The sequence below is a fragment of the Bos indicus x Bos taurus genome, chromosome 23 (genome assembly GCF_003369695.1).
Source record: "Bos indicus x Bos taurus breed Angus x Brahman F1 hybrid chromosome 23, Bos_hybrid_MaternalHap_v2.0, whole genome shotgun sequence".
Classification (NCBI taxonomy): Eukaryota; Metazoa; Chordata; class Mammalia; order Artiodactyla; family Bovidae; genus Bos; species Bos indicus x Bos taurus.
Window position 1 is genome coordinate 29221994 of NC_040098.1, and position 16413 is coordinate 29238406.

A 16413-nucleotide genomic window follows, 5' to 3' on the forward strand; every position below is an offset into this window, starting at 1 on the left:
GTGCGTAGGCCGAAAAAGAGCAGCCACTTCCGGCCTCTGCGGTCCGGGAAGATTGCTTTGGACTATCGGAAACTGAAGTCCTAGGTTCTCAGGCAGCTCCATTCCGGAGCAGAGGCTCCATCCTGGAGCTCTAGGCCTCCGATCCGCCCGGCCGCCGACGTGGCAGCTGGAGACACTTTCAGGGCCAGGAATAGGGAGCGTGTGTCGCCATGGCGACACCGGCGGGGCTGGAGCGCTGGGTGCAAGACGAGCTGCACTCGGTGCTGGGGCTGAGCGAGCGGCACGTGGCCCAGTTCCTGATCGGTACCGCGCAGCGCTGTGCCTCGGCAGAGGAGTTCGTGCAGCGCTTGCGAGACACCGATACCTTGGACCTCAGTGGGCCGGCCCGGGACTTCGCCCTCAGACTCTGGAACAAGGTGCTAGGAGAGGCGGGACCGGGCGTGGGAGCGGCGGGAGAGTGGGTGGAGCAGGGGAGGGGCCCCCAGGTTACTTGTCCAACGGAGTTTGGGCTCACTTGGGCAAACTGTCCAACGGAGAATTAAGCTCAGTTTGGGCTTCCCTGGTGGCTCAGAGGTTAAAGTGTCTGCCTGCAACGCGGGAAACCTGGGTTCGATCCCTGGGTCGGGAAGATCCCCTGGAGAAGGAAATGGCAAGCCACTCCAGTATTCTTGCCTGGAGAATCCCATGGACGGAGGAGCCTGGTGGGCTACAGTCCATGGGGTCGCAAGGAGTCGGACACGACTGAGCGACTTCACTTTGCAAGCAGTTATTACTTTCGGGCTGGACGACCACTCCCGTGGAGAAGATTGAGGAGGGCTTAAGGGTCTATAGAGCAGTGTTTCTCAAACAGGTTTAGGATTCATCCACGGCTTTTGTTCCGATTCGGTAGGTCTGGGATGGTTTCTTCCTTTCTTCATTTCTAACAAATCTTACAAGTTTCCGGGTGATGCTGGAAACTTACCCACCCTTCGAAGAGTGAGGCTATAGAAGAGATGTGTGGGCAGTGTTGTGGGAGGGTAGAAGTGGTGTAGCGGTGATGGCGAAAAGCAGCCCAAAGATTCTCTGGAATTTGTTGGGTAGAGAAAGGGGAAGAGTAAAGGTGTAATGGTGAGCTCCTGGAAGACAAGACTGTGTTTTTTGTCTTTGTATTCATACCATCTAATTGTACCCTGCAGAACAAGAGCTCAGAAATATACAGTAAGACTAAAAGTGTTGAACTTGTTCAGAGAATGGCAGATAACCTGGTGTGGCTGTCCCATATGCACTTGGTGAAAGATGAAGTTAGAATGTACTTGATGTGAGGGTAGGAGCTCAGTGTTAATCTGTTCACCAGGGTATCTCTGGAGGCTGGTACAGTGCCGGCCCGTGACAGGGCTCTGCAAAACAATCTGGACAATCCTTGTCCAGTCCTTGGGTAGGAATGACTTAGTCATTGGGGAGAACAGAGGCTGAGCAGTCGAGAATTGGGTGTGAGAATGTAAACTCCGTGAGGGCAGGAAGTTTTGTCTCTTTATCCCTATATCCCTAGTACCTAGCAGGGGGTGCACGGGATAGGCTTAGAAACTGAGAGACCCCATTTGGGCTGATGGACATGGTGTGAAGCCTTGGGGAAGAGAGAGAATGACAGCTGGCTTAAGATCAGTTACTCCTTAAATTAGGAACCGGGCAGAGTAGGTGGGCAGAGATCAGGAGTTGCTCACATCCCCTTGACTTTTCCTCTCTCTCCCGACAGGTCCCACGGAAGGCAGTGGTGGAAAAGCCAGCTCGGGCAGCTGAGCGAGAAGCCCGAGCCCTGCTGGAAAAGAACCGCTCTTATATGTTGTTGGAGGACAGTGAGGAGAGCAGCGAGGAGACTGTGGGCAGGGCCGGGAGCAGTATCCAGAAGAAGCGGAAAAAACGGAAACACCTCAGGAAGAAACGTGAGGCGGAAGAGGAAGACGAGGAGGAGGAACAAGTTTCTGAGAAAGGAAAGAGGAAGACAGGGTAAGTCAGAAGTAGGGGGCGAGAGAATGGGGCAGGTGGTTGATGGGACGGGAAGCCTCTGAGTGCCCTCAGTTAATCCTCTGGGCTGGGCTGCAGGGAGAAGAAAGAGCAGACGGAAAAGCCAGAGTCAGAGGATGAGTGGGAGCGGACAGAGCGAGAGCGCCTTCAGGACCTGGAGGAACGCGATGCGTTTGCCGAACGGGTTCGGCAGCGGGACAAGGATCGGACTCGAAACGTCCTGGAGCGGTCAGACAAGAAGGTGCGTTGGAGCAGCACGTTCCCTCAGTTCCCACGCAGACCCCTGGATCTGGTCTGAGGTTGGGTGTGACCGCAGATAGTGATCTCTGGGAAGACAAGGGGACACCTCCAGTAGTCTGGTTATCTCTTTGGGTCTTTGGGCTAAAGTGGCTCTCTGCTGAACCTGTAACCACAGAGATTCCTCAGTGAAGGGGGGACGTTTCTTTGTGCTAGGGAACATCTGAGTGATGCTTGTGATTCTAGACAGGAATGGCTGTGGGCGTGGGGACTTTGACCAGTCTTGCCTTCTTCTCCTAGGCTTACGAAGAGGCTCAGAAACGCCTCAAGATGGCTGAGGAAGACCGGAAAGCCATGGTGAGTCCCTGTGCCCAGAAAGACAAAGGGAAAGACTTCCTGATGGAGTGGTTAGGGGTAGGGAGGAAAGATGCAGAGGAAGTGGGGTGGGGGGTGTTGGGTCTCTGGTTGAGGGGCCAGCTAAGGATAGACTTAAACTGTAGTGGGAAGGAAATGGCCCAGAAACCCTCTCACTCCTTAGGATCAGATCAGACTGTATGTTAGTGAGGGAGTATTTCCCTGTTCCTGGGACTTAAAGAGGTATACTCAAAAGGCAGCTGGAAGGTCAAGGGGCTGGCTGGAGGACAGGGGCAGGGCAGGGATGTGCTGACTGCTGAGCTTGTGCACACCATCTCCACATACCTTCCTACGGTCTAATCCCTCCATTTCCCCACCCCATCTCCCACTCCCCCGGGCCTTGTGATCACCCACTGATTTTCAGAGTTGGTCTTCTCACTGCACAGGGACTGAGCCTTTGTGATTCATGCACTAGACTTGTTACAGGGGAGCCTCGGTAGGGTTGCAGTTTTCTGAAGGCCTGGCTTTCCCATGTAAGTCACACTTAGATTTCCCCCAAAGAATTTCGAGACTCTTGGTGTCTTAACAATGCCTTAGTGGCCATCGGGTCTCCCCTGATGTATCCATCTCAGGTTACACCCCAGAAAGTGACTGTAGCCAGAGACTTCTGAGATGTCTCTTGGTGCTGATGTAGTATTTTTACTTTCTTGAACTTTTCTTTCCTTTTTTAATTATGAAAATTTTCATAATTTACACCAATAGGAAAGTTGAAAGAATAGCGTAACAACATCTATCCAGACTGTTTGGATTAAAAAATTGCTAATACCGTGTGCAGCATTTTCAGTGTTTGTGTAAGTGGCAGCTTTTTTGGTCCTTTTTGAACCGTACGGAAGTTTTAGACATCGTGGCATTTTATGCCATCAGCGTGTCCCTGGTGTCTGCAGACATTCTCACACCGCGCCACTGTCACACCCAAGAAGATGATTCTCATGGATCAGCTAAGAATCTGCCCACAATAAGATTTCCTCAGTTATCCCCAAATGTCTTTAATAACTGCTTTTTCCAAACTGGAAGCCAGTTGCATTCATGCGTTGCATTTGAGTGTGAGGTCTCTTCAGTTTGTTTCATTTTCCCCTTCTCTCTTGCTTTCTGTCTCATCTTGTACACCATGTCCTACATTCTGGATTTATCTGATCCGTATCTTGCGGTGTTAAGTTCTGTCCCAGTGCTTACTTTAAAGTGGAAATTGGGTCTTGCAGCTCGCTTAGACTCAGATTAAACAGCTGTAGCAGCAGCGCTTCTTGGGTGGTGGTGTGTACATCCCATGGTGGGGCGAGGGCGGGTACTGTCCAGCGGTGTGCCTGTCAGGCCAAAGGAGAATTCGATTGTGGTACTCAGATCAGCTCATGAGCATAAACTCCATTTTAGTGTATCATGGAACAAAAAAACCAAGCAATTAAGTATCAAGTTGGCCAAAAAGTTCATTCAAGTGTTTTCCATAAGATGTTACAGAAAAGCCCGAATGAACTCTTTGGTCAACTGGATACACTCGGCCCCCCAGGGGAGGGCCCCTGGCGGATTCTGAGTGTCTCAGTTGTTTTCAGTTGGAGACCTCTGCCTCCACATCGTGGCGTCAGCCGTCATGTTTTCCCCCTTTACACTGGGTTGAACAAAATAGCAAGGGTAGAATAGAAAATACACGCATAATCATCCTGGTGAATCGATATTGGCAAAGATGGTGAGGCTGCCTGGAAGGACCGTCCGAGCTGCTGGAAGGCAGCGTGTGGGCCCTACGTTGGGCTCCTCGTTAGGCTGTTCAGTGAAAAGGGAAGGACGGTGGAGGACACATCTTTAGGTTCCCGGGCAGGCCTGCCCAGGAGGTTGTGCCTCTTAAGGGGACAGGGGAAAGGTGTCACTCTTCTAGCGAGGGGAGGCTCTGACTGCCCTGGCCTGACCCAGGTCCCTGAGCTGAGGAAGAAATCCCGCCGAGAGTACCTGGCCAAGCGGGAGCGAGAGAAGCTGGAAGACCTGGAGGCCGAGCTGGCGGACGAGGAGTTCCTCTTTGGGGACGTGGAGCTGAGCCGACACGAGCGCCGGGAGCTCAGGTACAAGCGGCGCGTGCGGGATCTGGCCCGGGAGTACCGGGCGGCTGGGGAGCAGGAGAAACTGGAGGCCACCAATCGCTACCACATGCCCGAGGAGACCCGAGGACAGGTGAGGCGAGGGGTCGCCGCTTCAGCCCAGGTGCCCGAGCGGAGGGGAGGGAAGGCTTCGGGGACTAGGGCGGCGGCTTGGCGGGCCCTCCCTTGTCTTGCCTTTCTCTGTGGCAGCAGCGGCTGGGGAGGGGGCGCTGGGCAGAGAGGGCAGCTCTGTCTCCACGTCCCCCTGTCTCCGTAGCCTGCACGCACAGTGGATCTAGTGGAGGAGGAGTCCGGCGCCCCTGGGGAGGAGCAGCGGCGCTGGGAGGAGGCCCGGCTCGGGGCAGCATCCCTGAAGTTTGGGGCCCGAGATGCTGCCTCCCAGGAGCCCAAGTATCAGCTGGTGCTGGAGGAGGAGGAGACCATTGAGTTTGTCCGGGCCACTCAGCTCCAGGGCGATGAGGTGAGGGTAGGGGGCGCAGGGACGTCCTGAGGAGGCTGGCACTGGCCCTGATGCTCACAGCCCTCTTTCCCATCCTTAGGAGCCGTCGGCCCCGCCCGCCCCCACTCAGGCCCAGCAGAAGGAGTCCATCCAGGCCGTGCGCCGCAGCCTTCCTGTGTTCCCATTTCGCGAGGAGCTCCTGGCCGCTATTGCTAATCATCAGGTCCTCATCATCGAAGGCGAGACAGGCTCGGGCAAGACCACCCAGATCCCTCAGTACCTCTTTGAGGAGGTACGGCAGCCACAGCCTCAGTTGCCACTGACCAGCGCTGTGCTGGTAGCTCCTTTTCATGGGGTTTTATGTCATTGCTTTCCCTTTTCGTCTCACTCCTTTAGTCTTTTCTGCTCGGTAGTGAGGGTCTTCAAAGGAAGGACCACACCCTTTCCCCATTTCCCTTCTCACTTCCTGCCATGGGGTCCATGCCTGGGAGGCGTGCTGTGCCTTCACGTAGGCAGGAGGTGGAGATGGATAGACGGCAGGTGGGTGTGAACGCGGACCCCGCGCTCCACCAGCCTGGCCTCTGCAGGGCCAGGGAATAAGGACTGAAAAGACCTCGCCTGCTTTTGTGCCTTCCTTTGTTCCCCTTGCTTTGGGGTCTACCCAGTCGGTCAGTCCTTTTCCAGCTCACATCTCGTAGAGCCCTGAACCTGATGACCCAGCGGGCTGGGACTGCCAGGGCTGGGTGAGGACCCTTAGGGAGCTCCACGTCTGCCATCCTATCTGTTGATCTTTGTCTGATTTTCGGCTTCTGTCTGTTCCTCCGTTCCTGCTGCCCTGGCCTGCATTTCCAGCTTCTCTGAATTGCATATTTAGCAAAGGGAAAGCCTCCTCTTTATTCTTGTCATGCAGGGTTACACAAAAAAGGGTATGAAGATCGCCTGTACCCAGCCCCGGAGAGTGGCAGCCATGAGCGTGGCTGCCCGAGTGGCCCGGGAGATGGGTGTGAAGCTTGGCAATGAGGTGAGACCTGTGGGGACTGAGGGTTGCGGGGAGCCCCTTGGGTCTGGGATTCAGTCCCAGCTGCCCACAGGCTCCCCCTGCCCCCCACCGGTCCAGGTGCTTGCCCTTGTCCCCTGGCCCTCCCTCCCGGGAGCACCAGCCCAACTGTTCATCACTCCTGGACCCCTCAACAGGTCGGCTACAGCATCCGCTTTGAGGACTGCACGTCAGAGCGAACCGTCCTGCGCTACATGACGGACGGGATGCTTCTCCGGGAGTTCCTCTCTGAGCCTGACCTTGCAAGTTACAGGTCCGCACAGCTCCCCCAGCTCCCATGGGAAGGGGAGCCACCCACCCTCGTCTCCCTCCCGTCTGCTGCTCTTCTGACCTTCAGCATCTTCCTTTATCATATCCTTTCATCTCTGGCTTTTGTCTCCTTTCTTCCCACCCTGTTTTCTCACTTCCAACAGCCAGTTTGGCCATTGTCTTCTCTTCTGACTTATCCACCAGTTCGTGAATCTTTATGGTTTTAACCGTCCTAGAACTGAGATTGGCCCAGAGAGTTAGGGTTAGATCGTGGGTGCTGTTGTCTGCCCAGGCTGGGAGATGCTGTACACTCACAAGCCCCCTCCTTCTCTGACTTTCTGTTGTCTGTCTTAACTGCGATGACTGGCCTCTCTTTGGAGCCCCTTCCTCCCACATTCACCCTTTGGCTCTTTGCTTTCTTCTGTTTCTCTCCTCTGGAGGTCCCAGTGTCCCGCACCCCCAGCTCACTGCTGCACCCGTTCCTTCCCCAGTGTGGTGATGGTGGATGAGGCCCACGAACGGACCCTGCACACAGACATTCTCTTTGGCTTGATCAAGGATGTTGCACGGTTCCGACCTGAGCTCAAGGTCCTGGTGGCTTCAGCCACATTGGACACGGCCCGCTTTTCCACTTTCTTCGATGATGCCCCCATCTTCCGAATCCCTGGACGCAGATTTCCAGTTGACATCTTCTACACCAAGGTGCCCCCTTAGGGAGGGCGGGCTTAAGTGTGAAGGCAGCAGAGCCTTGGAGGAGATTGGCCTTGGAGGGAAGGATGGCATGAGTGTCCTGAGGGGAACCGGGATGAAGTGTATGTCGAGGTGGGAGGAGAGGAAGGGTTTGCTGGAGCAGGTGGCCCTCCCGTGACCCTGCGTCCTCCTGCCCAGGCTCCGGAGGCGGACTACCTGGAGGCCTGTGTGGTGTCCGTGCTGCAGATCCACGTGACTCAGCCCCCCGGGGACATCCTGGTGTTCCTGACAGGACAGGTGCGATGTGGGGCAGGGCTGGTGTATGTATCCTGGGGAAGACTGGGCTGGCAGGTCAGCCCTGCGTGACTCTGGGTTCCGTGCTGCTCTCCCCGACCCAAATCCAGGAGGAGATCGAGGCTGCCTGCGAGATGCTCCAGGATCGCTGCCGCCGCCTGGGCTCCAAAATCCGGGAGCTCCTGGTGCTGCCCATTTATGCCAACCTGCCTTCCGACATGCAGGCGCGGATCTTCCAGCCCACGCCCCCGGGGGCACGGAAGGTCAGTTGGAGAAGCCCACATTCATCATTCCCTATGGTTCATGCAGTTAGTAGTGAAAAGGAAGGAACGCGCATGCCCTGTGCAATGTGTTTCCTGGCACAGCTGCAAGGCTGGGTGGCAGTCAGCCAGCCCGTCACTGCTGGCGCTGGAGAGGGTGACAACAGCAGGGACAGAGAGATAGTCAAATGCATGGTCCAGAAAGTGAGTGTGGCAGAGATGCAATGAGAAGGGAGGGTCTGGGTTTGCCAGGAGGCAGGATTTGAACTGGACCTTTAAGGAAGATGCTGGGGGAGTATCAGAGGAAGGCCTAAGGGGTGTTTGAGGTCAGAGTAATCTAGCAGGCTTAATGGAAGGCTCACATGGCAAAGGAAGGGGAGACCAGCTGAAAACAACTTGGGATGGAGGTTAGAGAGAGCCTTTGATGGCAGGAGGAAGAGTGTGGATTCAGACCAGTGAGTGGTCATCAAAGGACTGTGAGCAAAGATGTAACTTTCCACAAATATTTACAGAGCTCCTCCCACTTTCCAGGAACTGTTCTAAGGGATGAGGATATAGTGATGGACTAAACAAAGTCTCTAGCCTCAGGGAGTTTAGACTAACAGAGGTTAGGAAGTAACACATAAATACATAATGTCAATTTGTGACAAAGGCTCTGAAGAAGTACAGTGCACATCCAGGGGAGTCAAGGTTGGGGGGAAAGAATGGCAGGAAGGTATTTTCCTTAGGGTGTAGGGACACCCCGTCTGATGAGGTGAGTGTGAAACTGGAGCCTCAGCCAGGCAAGGGAGGGTGCCAGGCTGACATCTGATCCGGAAGATGCGCCAAGTGGAGGGAATAACCCACGTGGAGGATGGGTGTGAGGGCAGGGGTGGAGTGAGGAGCCCTGGTGCTCAGAGATGAGGTCGGAAGGGTAGCCAGGGTCTGGAGAACTTGGGGCCTAAAAGATCTTGGCTGTGATTGTCAGGTAGGATGGGAACCACTGAAGGATGCAGGGAGTGATGTAAGAGGCTCACATTTTAAAAGGATCATTCTGGATGCTGTGTAACCAGGGGCAGGAGTAGAGCAGCGGGACTCATCAGGGGGTTTATTTTAGGAACTAACATATGAAGGTAATTATGAAAGCAACAGTGGGGAAGATGGGGCAGGAGCCTAACTCCCTCAGCTCCCATCTCTGAAAAAAACTGCTGAACCCTCTTCGTTTTCTTTCCTTGTTATGCCCTGCTTATCCCCACGTCTCTCTCCCCTCTCTGCTGGTCTGTTCCCCTCTCCTGACCTTGGCCACAGATTGCTTCAGCTCCTGCTCCTTTGCCCCTGTTTGTCCACTCCTTGTCTTCCAGAATGACTTCTGGGTAACTAGGTGGGTGGAGTTTCTGGGTGACCCCACATCCTCTCATTCAGGTGGTTGTGGCAACCAATATCGCTGAGACCTCGCTTACCATTGAGGGCATCATTTATGTGCTGGATCCAGGGTTCTGTAAGCAGAAGAGCTACAACCCCCGCACAGGCATGGAATCGCTCACTGTCACACCCTGCAGCAAGGTGGGCCTGGGCCGGAGTGGGGTCTGCATGGGGCGAGGAGGACAACAGGCCAACTCAGAAGCAGTGGGGATAGCTCAGAGCAGGGGGGTTAGCGGTCTGCACCCATATCCCCCAGATTTCTTGCAGAAATACCACCCTTTCTCTTTTCCATCACCAGAGTGTCAATGGGCCTGACAAACGGTCCTTTCTTTCCAGGCCTCTGCCAATCAGCGAGCTGGCCGGGCAGGTCGGGTGGCTGCGGGGAAGTGCTTCCGCCTGTATACCGCCTGGGCTTACCAGCATGAGCTGGAGGAAACCACGGTGCCCGAGATTCAGAGGACCAGCCTGGGCAACGTCGTGTTGCTGCTTAAGAGCTTAGGTGACTGGGCTCCCCAGTCCTCTTGAGAGGGGAGGGTGGGGCTGCCATCACTGGTCATGTGAAGGAGTCTGTCCTAACCCCACCCATCCTTTTCCAGGGATCCATGACCTAATGCACTTTGATTTCCTGGATCCCCCGCCATACGAGACCCTGCTGCTGGCTCTGGAGCAGCTCTATGCACTAGGAGCCCTCAACCACCTTGGGGAGCTCACCACGGTGAGGTGGGAGGGCAGTGGGCTGGGGTTGGAGGAAGGCTAGGGTGACCCCTTGAGGGGCGGGGAGACACCTGAAGAAGGAGTGGCCTCAACTCTCTCTTTCCTCTCCTTAGTCTGGTCGAAAGATGGCAGAGCTGCCTGTGGACCCCATGCTGTCTAAAATGATCCTGGCCTCTGAGAAGTAAGCCCTTGACTCAGCCGGGCCTCTGGCACACACACTGGCCATGCCTGCTTCTGTCTCTGGGGCCATCTTTGTGCGCTTCCTTTTCCTCTCCACCACATTATTCTTTAACTAATAACAAGTTGCTGGATAACTCCTATTGCCCTTTTGAGGTCCACAAGGGTCAGTCAGACACCGTCCTGTCTTTGGTTATGATATCAAATGGGTGAGATAGCCAAGAATGTAGAAAATTTGGGGGCATGAACAAAAGTGGAAGACTTTTTATCTGTGAGGAGTGCTGAGGGAGGGCTGGCTTGGAGACTTAGTCTCTCCTCCCATTTCGGACTAGAGCATTTAGGTGCAGCTGTGGGGGGACCACTTTTTAAGGCCATCCCTTGGCTGTGGTTGAAGTTAAAGGTCATTACATGAACTTAAAAAATTGCTGTAATGCACACCTTCTTACCCTCACGACGTTTTCCCACCCCTGCCTCCCTGCACGTCTCTCCTGTTACTGTTTTATCTACAGCCTGACCTCCCCTCCTGGACCCCCATCCTGCTGCCCCTGCCACCAAAAGCAGTCTACGCTCTGATTTGTAGCCGTCAGCCCAGCCTGCAGCCGCCGCATGAGGACATCCATCATACCGCGGTCCCTTTCCTCTTCACTGGGTCTGTTGCTCTGTGTCTTGCTTTGAGCTCTCATGTTTCTCCCTTCCTGCCCCAGGTACAGCTGTTCAGAGGAGATCCTGACAGTGGCTGCCATGCTCTCTGTCAACAACTCCATCTTCTACCGACCCAAGGACAAGGTCGTCCATGCTGACAACGCTCGGGTCAACTTCTTCCTCCCTGGTGGGGACCACCTGGTTCTGCTGAATGTTTATACACAGGTCCCTGGGCTTGGGTGAATGGGAATGAGGAGGGCACAGGGGACTCTGGTCCTGCTGTATAAACTTAACATCCCCTTTTTCCCTCCCTCTCTCTTCACAGTGGGCTGAGAGTGGTTACTCTTCCCAGTGGTGCTATGAGAACTTTGTTCAGTTCAGATCCATGCGCCGAGCCCGGGATGTGCGGGAGCAGCTGGAGGGGCTCTTGGAACGTGTGGAAGTTGGTCTCAGTTCCTGCCAAGGGGACTACATCCGTGTTCGAAAGGTCAGCATTTCCTTAGTCTAGTCTCCTGCCGTCCACCCATTATCTCCTGAGGAGCAAGCTTGTCTGGGGCCAGCGACCTGAGAATGTGCCCCTTTCCCTGGGGAAGGTGGGTTCCCCTTGTTCTTTCTTCCTGGGGCACTGGAGGTCCTTACCTTCTTAGGTCTCCCAAAGTGAAGTGAAGTGAAACCCTGCACTAAAAAGGTAACGAGTGCTGAGGGTCCCTGGATGCCAGCCTTTCCCATTGACTTCCTTTCCCGCCTGCTTCCAGGCCATCACCGCTGGCTACTTCTACCACACAGCACGGTTGACTCGCAGCGGCTACCGCACAGTCAAACAGCAGCAGACGGTGTTCATTCATCCCAACTCTTCCCTCTTTGAGGAACAGCCACGCTGGCTGCTCTACCATGAACTTGTCTTGACCACCAAAGAGTTCATGAGACAGGTGAGGGCACCTTGGCCTGCCCAGGCAGGTGGCTTGTGTGGGAGATGGTATTCTGGCATGCGAAAAACCCAGGTTCAGGTTGCTGGGACTGGCAGAGAAAGAGGAAAGCAACTTGGTTTAAGGTAGGATAAGGTAGAAAGGCATCCATTCTAAAGCTGTCTCAGCATCCGCTAAGATCTAACTGTTCATTCACTAAGTGCTGAATGCATTGTCTCAGTGCTTCAGGGGCTGCAGTGATAATGGTGAACAAAGCAGGTGTGGCCTTTGTCTTGAGTGTATTTTAGTCTTTAGGTTCAGGCTTTTGTTTAGAGTTAGCTTACTTGTGCTCTTGAACAACATATAACAGTGTTGGGATATAGAGTATTAGAGCCAGATACCCATTTCCCTTGCCCTACAGACAAAGGGGAAAGAAGAGAACCTTTTTAAAAATCACACACATCTCAGAATCTAGGTTGAACAAAAGAGAATCTTGCTGATTTTTTTCTCTCCTCTTGCAGGTATTGGAGATTGAGAGCAGTTGGCTTCTCGAAGTGGCGCCCCACTATTACAAGGCCAAGGAGCTAGAAGATCCCCATGCTAAGAAAATGCCCAAAAAAATAGGCAAGACACGGGAAGAGCTAGGGTGAAGAGCAGGGGACAGAACAATCAGAACCTAACACCAGCTCCTTTTCCTTCTGTACCTTATTTAATATCTATTAATAAAAATATTTTTAGAGTAAAGCTATGGGGAACTTTTTTTTTTGGCTACTCGGCTTGTGGGATCTTAGTTCCCTGACCAGGGATTGAATCCTTGCCCTCAGCAGTGAAGAGTGTGGAGTCCTAACCCCTGGATCACCAGGGAAATTCCATGGGGAACTTTTGAGATTCAGAAAAAAGTGACATGGAAATTGGATCTCATATATTCATGTAGATTTTATTATTTACAAGTTAAATTACACAGCAGCTTTACATAGCATGAGATGGAAAGTAGAGGAGGAGAGCGAATTGGGGAGGTAACTGGCTCTGAGGCTCTCAGCTGCCTCCACCGCCTCTTTTTGTGCGTAGCAAAGTCATCAGTGCTGCCTCTGCCCCAGTTCCTGATCAGTCCTTGGAACACAGGTGTAAGTTGGGTTCTGGTTCCGACAGCCCCAGAGCCACCAGGGCTCCCACTAACAGCTTCTTCACAGGTGCGGGGGGTGAATGTGAAGGCATCAGCTAAAGCGAGAAAGGTTAATGTAGCTGGTGTGATGTTCTACTTTGTCACCCCGCACACCACCCCCCGCCCCCCACAGCCCTAGCACTCACTTTGTCTAGGCGATGGCGACAAATGAGGCCATTGGAATTCAGGTAGAAGGTGGAATAGGCATCATAGGTCCTGGTGAAGGGAGAAAGAGGCTCACTGAGAGAGAGGGTTATTGGTCCTAAAGTTTTAATTCAAGCATTTGTTTAAACTAGTAGTTCTTAACCTTTGCTATGTGTTAGATCACCTGAGGATCTTTTAAAAATCCTGAGTTCTACCCTGGGCCCAATTAAATCAGGATGTCTGGCACCAATATTTTAAAAAAGATTCTTGGATTAAAAAAAAAAATCCAAGAATCCACTGTGCAGCAAAGTTTAGAAACTACTGGTGTGGGCTTAGTTTAAGAATTTCTCGGGATGCTACTCTGCTGGAAATTTACCAAGTAGTTTACCCAAGGCTGTGAAGCAAAACTTAAGAGACAGGTATTTTCATCTGTTCATTAAGTATATGAGTCCCTACTATGTGCCAGGTAATGTACATGAAGAAACTGAGTTCAGAAGCTTCCTATATACTCAAAGTCCCTATTTTTTTCTATATTAAAGTAGACTAAAACAAAGCCTGCCTTCAAGGAGCCTGCAGTCTAGTCAGGGTAGATGGGAGGATTGTCTAGGAGACTAGCCTGCAGACTCGCAAAAGGGTAAGATTAGAAAGTTGTGGTGTTTCTTTTCTCACTTCTCTTACCGGTAAAGCTCCTCCTTGTCACGCTTATAAAAACGAAGAAAGAGCAGGTGAATGGGCAGTCCCACAAGCCGCCAGCGGGCTTGCAGGGTCCAATTCTCAGGGTGGCGTGTCAGCTGCAGAATCTCCAGCCGAAGCTGTGCAAAATAGTTCCAGGCCAGGAAGCGGCAGAGAGTCAGTGACAGAATGTACCATGTCCGGCCTCTGACAGGAAGAGATGGGGAAGAAATCTCATGACGACACAATCAGAAAACCAAACTCTTCTCTGACAGAGGAATTGGGGACGGTGGTGAGAAGCAACTTAGGACCGTCTCTAATAAGTGAAAATAGCACTGGGTCCTTTTCCTGCCCAAGGCCCTACCCGTTCAATGGATTCTCACTTGGTACGCATGTTGAGGATCTCATTGATGAATTCCACATCCGATGAGTAGAGAGTGTAGTCGTGGGAGTGAAGGAAGAGATTGGGAAGCTAGGTGGAAGAAGAAGGCATGAATCCAGGAGGAAAGAAAAGATGATCCTACTCCTCAATTTTCTATATCGAGTGTCTCCTTATTCCTGAGTGAAAGGTTATCTCATCCCTAATTCAAACCGAGGAGTATCTTTTCCTTGGGAAATGTTTGAAACATATTTCGATGCCTGTCTCATGGTTCCAAGAAACAATCCAGCTGACTGACTAACTTCCTATTTTTAAGAATTACCTACATCTCTCCCCATTTTGGACAAAGGCCACTTTTGAATGGACTTACCTCTTGTCTCAGTCTCTCATACATGACAGCCAGATGCTCCTCCATACTTGGATCTCCTGATGGAGTGGCAGGGGAAGGGTGGGCGGTTCCAGGGGCTTGGAAAGGTATCAGAGCTCCAGGACAGGGGCAGGGAGGCCCCTCAAACAGGCTCCTGAGCCCATCCAGGCAGCCGCTAAGTAACTCGGGTCCTGGCCCCTCCTCCCCCTTTCCTGGGGGGAGAACCACCCATGGTGAGGTGAGGGCTTGGACCTGAGGGAGAGGCAGTGGGGGAGCTGGGGGAAGCAGTCGGGTGGGAGGGCTTGGGGGTGGGGGAGACCAGAAAAGAGGCAAAGATGGAGAAGTGGTGGTTGTGGAGTGAGACCAAAGGGGTGGGAATGGTAGAGCCCATGGAGAAGACTGGTCCTGAGGAGGAAGAACAAAAGAGAAAAAAGGTAAGAATCCAGCTGCCTAATGCCCCTCCATCCAAACTCTGCCCATTAACACGCTTCCAATCCACCTGCTCCTTCTGACAGAAAAGATCAAATTACTAGAGGAAAAATTCATTTCCATCTCTGCTTAAAACAGGAGGATATACTTTCTTGTGACTTAAGTACAAATACCTAGCCAAAATAGCAAATACGTTTAGATTTAAGATTCCAAACCTCTTTGGGGGCAGGTCTGTCTCTTACAGCAAGAATCACAAGAGTGCATACTTAAGAATGAACAAATGAATGAACACCAGACAGGTCTCGTTATATTGTGGATGAAATGATGTGGCCTCTAACACAACTCCAGGAGTATGTGAGGCGGCTGTTGCAGAGAAAAGAACATCCAACTGGAACTAGGAGACTTTGGAGTTCCAATTCTATAATGTAACGTTAGGCACTCTAATTCCCTCAGCCTGAGTTTTCCATAAATGTACTATAAATAAGGACGATGAAGCCACACTGAACCACAATGAGGACTTTAAGAGATAATAAATGTCAATAAAACTTTGCGACCTGTAAAGTAGTATATAAATGTAAGCTCATCACTTGGGCTCCTCTAATGACACGAAAAAGCCCAGGAGACTGTTAAAGGCTGGATGGACCTCATGATGCTCCTGATTTACTGATGTTGAAACTGCGATGAGGCAGAAGTAACTCAAAGTCAGGCCTGACTCGAGCTCCTGCGTTTTCAAGGAGCCCCCGAGGGGTCTTATTATCGGGGAAGGCGGGCAGGCCGCGCGGGTACCTCTGTCCCCGACGGTGTCCCGGAGGCGCCGTCTCCGCCGGGGGCGTGGCCATCTTGCCCGCCCGGGCACAAGGGCCCTAACCGGGTCCACTCGGGCCGGCCTTCCCGCCGGGACCGCTATCCCGGTGCAAGATGCGTGGGCTGCAGAGCGCGGCCCGCAGGTCCGTCTGGTCGGCTCCCTGGAGGCGCCGCGAACCTCTCCGCCCTCTGTCCTTCAAATCACCTCCAGACACAGGTAACCGCGAAGACGCGGGAGAAATGCGGCCGCGCCCCACCGCGCCAGCCTCAACCCCGCCTGCCCCCCAAGTTCCGGGAGACAGACGTCCCGTGCGCGACAGGGCTGGCAGCGCCGCCCTCCGGTCCCTGAGACCCCTCGCCCCTCCACGCGCCGCTCCGCACAGGTGGGAAGGAGTGGTGGGACGTCAGTACGCCTGCGCGAAACGGGACGCGCGCTCCGCCCCACGCGCCGGCTGAGGAGGGTCTCTCCCCGCCCCCTCCTCTCCCCTCCCGCTTCCTCTCGGCGCTCACCTGGGGACGAGCCTGATAGGCGCGAAGGCAGGGGCCGAGGCGCCGGGCCGCCCCCCGGCTGGGCTGGTACATGATCTTCCGGGAATGGAGAGAGCGTCTCCTGTGTCCGGCCTCCGGCCTCCTCACAGGGGTGAGCGCGCCCCGGAGCCGGCTTCTTGAAGGGGAAAGGAGGGGGGGTGAGGGGCTGAGGGGAGGGAAACGGAGATGTTGCGCGCTTGCGCACTGCGGCCGGTTCCAGGGAGGCGGTGAGGCGCTAGGTCTACAGAAAGTGCGCCTGCGCTCGCCGAATCGGAGGCAGCCTCAGGGCGCTTGCGCAGTAAATTAGCGGCCTAAGAGTACGGTTCTCAGGCTCTCACCTGTACGCTTGCGCAAAAGTGGGCGCTGA

At 53.6% G+C, this 16413-nt stretch overlaps 3 protein-coding genes across 3 annotated transcripts in view; 2 read left to right on the forward strand and 1 right to left on the reverse strand.

Annotated features, from left to right (window-relative positions):
• On the forward strand, positions 1-12305 carry DHX16 (DEAH-box helicase 16). Its single transcript, XM_027524443.1, has 20 exons — positions 1-416; positions 1733-1983; positions 2080-2242; positions 2539-2595; positions 4552-4806; positions 4990-5193; positions 5273-5464; positions 6083-6193; positions 6367-6482; positions 6970-7180; positions 7367-7465; positions 7573-7725; positions 9124-9264; positions 9460-9622; positions 9720-9838; positions 9951-10018; positions 10719-10881; positions 10982-11143; positions 11412-11585; positions 12083-12305. Exons 1-20 carry the CDS (start codon positions 210-212, stop codon positions 12209-12211), a joined length of 3138 nt encoding a protein of 1045 aa, XP_027380244.1. The 5' UTR covers positions 1-209; the 3' UTR covers positions 12212-12305.
• Positions 12306-12477: 172 nt separating this feature from the next.
• Positions 12478-16363, reverse strand: C23H6orf136 (chromosome 23 C6orf136 homolog). Its single transcript, XM_027524938.1, is given in 10 exon segments — positions 12478-12779; positions 12870-12939; positions 13546-13746; positions 13923-14011; positions 14289-14690; positions 15501-15697; positions 15700-15802; positions 15805-15918; positions 15920-15971; positions 15973-16363. Coding segments are annotated over 10 exon segments (1470 nt in total). The 5' UTR covers positions 16101-16363; the 3' UTR covers positions 12478-12665.
• PPP1R10 (protein phosphatase 1 regulatory subunit 10) overlaps positions 15652-16413 on the forward strand; it is a 37827-nt gene continuing 37065 nt past the window's right edge. The window contains exon 1 of the mRNA XM_027524937.1: positions 15652-15735. The gene's annotated coding sequence lies outside the window, so the exon portion shown is untranslated. The remainder of the gene's footprint in view (positions 15736-16413) is intronic.

Bases quoted from the DNA above. Each gene is read 5' to 3' on its own strand.
- DHX16 (XM_027524443.1), top strand. From the start codon at position 210: ATGGCGACACCGGCGGGGCTGGAGCGCTGGGTGCAAGACGAGCTGCAC. The intron at 7,181-7,366 runs GTGCCCCCTTAG...CCTCCTGCCCAG, and splicing joins TTGACATCTTCTACACCAAG to GCTCCGGAGGCGGACTACCT. The intron at 7,726-9,123 runs GTCAGTTGGAGA...CCTCTCATTCAG, and splicing joins CGCCCCCGGGGGCACGGAAG to GTGGTTGTGGCAACCAATAT.